The sequence below is a fragment of the Penaeus vannamei genome, chromosome 9, assembly GCF_042767895.1.
Source record: "Penaeus vannamei isolate JL-2024 chromosome 9, ASM4276789v1, whole genome shotgun sequence".
NCBI lineage: Eukaryota > Metazoa > Arthropoda > Malacostraca > Decapoda > Penaeidae > Penaeus > Penaeus vannamei.
Window position 1 is genome coordinate 24,516,061 of NC_091557.1, and position 2,500 is coordinate 24,518,560.

General features: G+C 50.6%; 1 protein-coding gene across 12 annotated transcripts in view; it reads left to right on the forward strand.

Moving 5' to 3' along the window:
• Positions 1 to 2,500, forward strand: part of Pka-R1 (protein kinase, cAMP-dependent, regulatory subunit type 1) — a 128,370-nt gene that overhangs the window by 84,373 nt on the left and 41,497 nt on the right. Inside the window, exon 2 of one of the 12 annotated variants that reach the window (XM_070125474.1) lies at positions 1,299 to 1,343. The exons of the other annotated variants lie outside the window; for them this stretch is intronic. Within the exon in view, the coding sequence (XP_069981575.1) occupies positions 1,299 to 1,343 (45 nt within the window). The remainder of the gene's footprint in view (positions 1 to 1,298; positions 1,344 to 2,500) is intronic. 12 annotated transcript variants of the gene reach the window in all.

Sequence of the window (2,500 nt, forward strand, 5' to 3'; positions counted from 1 at the left end):
TCAGCATGTGCTCGCGGACGCCCATAAATTTCGAGTTGAATTTTGCGCGTTTTAATACTCTCTCGGATTTGATGGATGAACCTCGGTCCGTCGAGGGCAGGGAGAGAGAGGCGGGCGTGGCTGTGATAGGACAGGGGTGAGAGGGAGGGGGAGGGGGAGGGAGATAGAGATAGAGAGACAAATATAAACAAACAAACGGACGGATGGACGGACGGACTGACGTACTGGCTGGCTGGTTGACTGATTGACTGACAGACAGACTGACTGACTTGACTGACTGGCTGGCAGGCTGGCTGGCTGACCACTGGACTGGACTGGATACGACTGGACTGGACTGGACTGGACTGGACTGGACTGATAGGCAGACAGACAGGCAGACAGACAGGCAGACAGAGCGAAGAGAAGTGTAGAGCGATAAGGTGAGGTGAGGAGAGAGGATAGGATAAAGCAAGTGAGATTTGGAGGCCAGAGAGGAGAGGGGCGATGGGTGAGATAGAATGTTCTCTTTTCGTCAGCCATAAAAAACATCTTAGCATCTGTCTTTTTTTTTCTTTCTTGATTATATCTTACTTCAAACACACAGTCGACATGCCTCCTTTTTTTAATGATTTTACACATTAGTTAATGTATCTTTACCATTATGTTTTAAAGGAAAATCAGCTGGGCGGGAGACACGTGCCATTCTCAAAGAACGCAAGGCAGCGAGTTGAACCAGACGTTGGCGCTGAAGGGGAGTCGGGGGGGGGGGGGCAAATCCTGTATTGTCAAGACAGGTACTCGATTCGCGTTTCATGGCGTCAGCTGTTGGGGGTTTGTTTTGGTTCATGTTTCTATGGATGTTCATTTCATGTACTTTTTCTTTTTTTCTTTTCCAGCGTGAGTTTATTTATTTATTTTTTTAAATTCCTGTCTGGTCTGCGGTTGTGAACGCGAAATCGGATATTGGGAGACGTTTACGATGGCGAGGTGTCGCGTCCAGATTTGCATTTGTTGTAAACCGTGCGTTTATAGGGCGAGTTTGGATGACGTTTCGACGCAGGTGTGTGATAGAAGGGCGGAGGAAAACCGGAACACATCTCTTACGTCGTGCTTTCTTTGCTTCTAATGCTGTCTGCCGTTTGTCCCCAGCGGCCACAATGAAACCTATCTTTATCCATGTTTATCTCTTGCATCTATCAACCTGTAGACGTGTGTGACCGCGCGCGCGCACATCTATCTATCTATCTGTTTATTTGCCATTCAGGCCCCCCAGTGTTCCCGACCTTTTACTAAAGCGCTTCTCTCCCTTATCCTTCCAGGTGAGTTGTGGCGGCCAGTTGCGAGCGGAAAAGGGTCTGGATAGGGTGAGTCAAGTCAGCAGTTGCGGTTGGGAGGGAGGTTTGCTTGCGGCCGCTCAGGTTTGTCCTTGTTTGTACTTGTTGCTGGTGGCGGCGGGTGTTTTTGTTGTTGGTTTTGCTCGTTCCGATGGACTGAGTTTTACCTTTGTTTTTTGTTGTTTTGTTTTCATGGGCGGAAGCCTGTTTTAAGTCCCTAGAAGGTCGGCTTTTCTCTCGTAATGATTTGAGGAGTCTCAGGCTTTACCTTGATTGTGTTTGGAGGAGCTCCCCGGTTCATTTGTGTTGTATTTTGAGTCCCATAGGTTTAGATTCTAACGTCTCAAGGTTCAGTTTTTTCTTGTTTGTTTTGATGAGTCCTGGAGGTTCAGCCTTTCCGGTTGTATTTCGATGAGTCTGAGAGGTTCAGTTTATTCGTTCTCTTTCCCCTTTGTGTAAAATGTAGCAAGGGCATGGGAGGGGGCGTGAGGCGGCGCAGGCGCGTGGGCAGGGAGCCTGGATTCCCTTGAAACAGACCGATCAACTACAAGGACACTTCAGAGTGTCGCCCGTGAACTTGTGAAGGCGGCTGAGGTCGGGTTGCGTCCCTCGGAGCAGTTGCGGGAATGTGATGCTGGTGAGAGGCAGGACCGTTCTTCGGCTCTCTTTTGGTCTTGGTGTGGTTGTGTCGGGTGTCAGTTTGTGGTGTCGGCTGTGGGTGGCTGGGGAGTTTAAAGGGGTTCTCGCTTGTGCTTCCGCTTTTTCCTATTTATGCCTGGTGTGTCTGTTTACGTCTCTCTCTCTCTCTCTCTCTCTCTCTCTCTCTCCCTCTCTCTCTCTCTCTCTCTCTCTCTCTCTCTCTCTCTCTCTCTCTCTCTCTCTCTCCCTCTCCCTCTCCCTCTCCCTCTCCCTCTCCCTCTCCCTCTCCCTCTCCCTCTCCCTCTCCTCTCCCTCTCCTCTCCTCTCCTCTCCTTCCCTCTCCCTCTCTCCTCTACTCCTCTACTCCCTCTCTCTCTCTCTCTCTCTCTCTCTCTCTCTCTCTCTCTCTCTCTCTCTCTCTCTCTCTCTCTCTCTCTCTCTCTCTCTCTCTCCCTCTCCCCTCTCCCCCTCTCTCCCTCTCCCTCTCTCCCTCTCCCTCTCCCTTTCCCTCCCTCTCCCTCTTCCCCTCTCCCTCTCTCCCTTTCCCT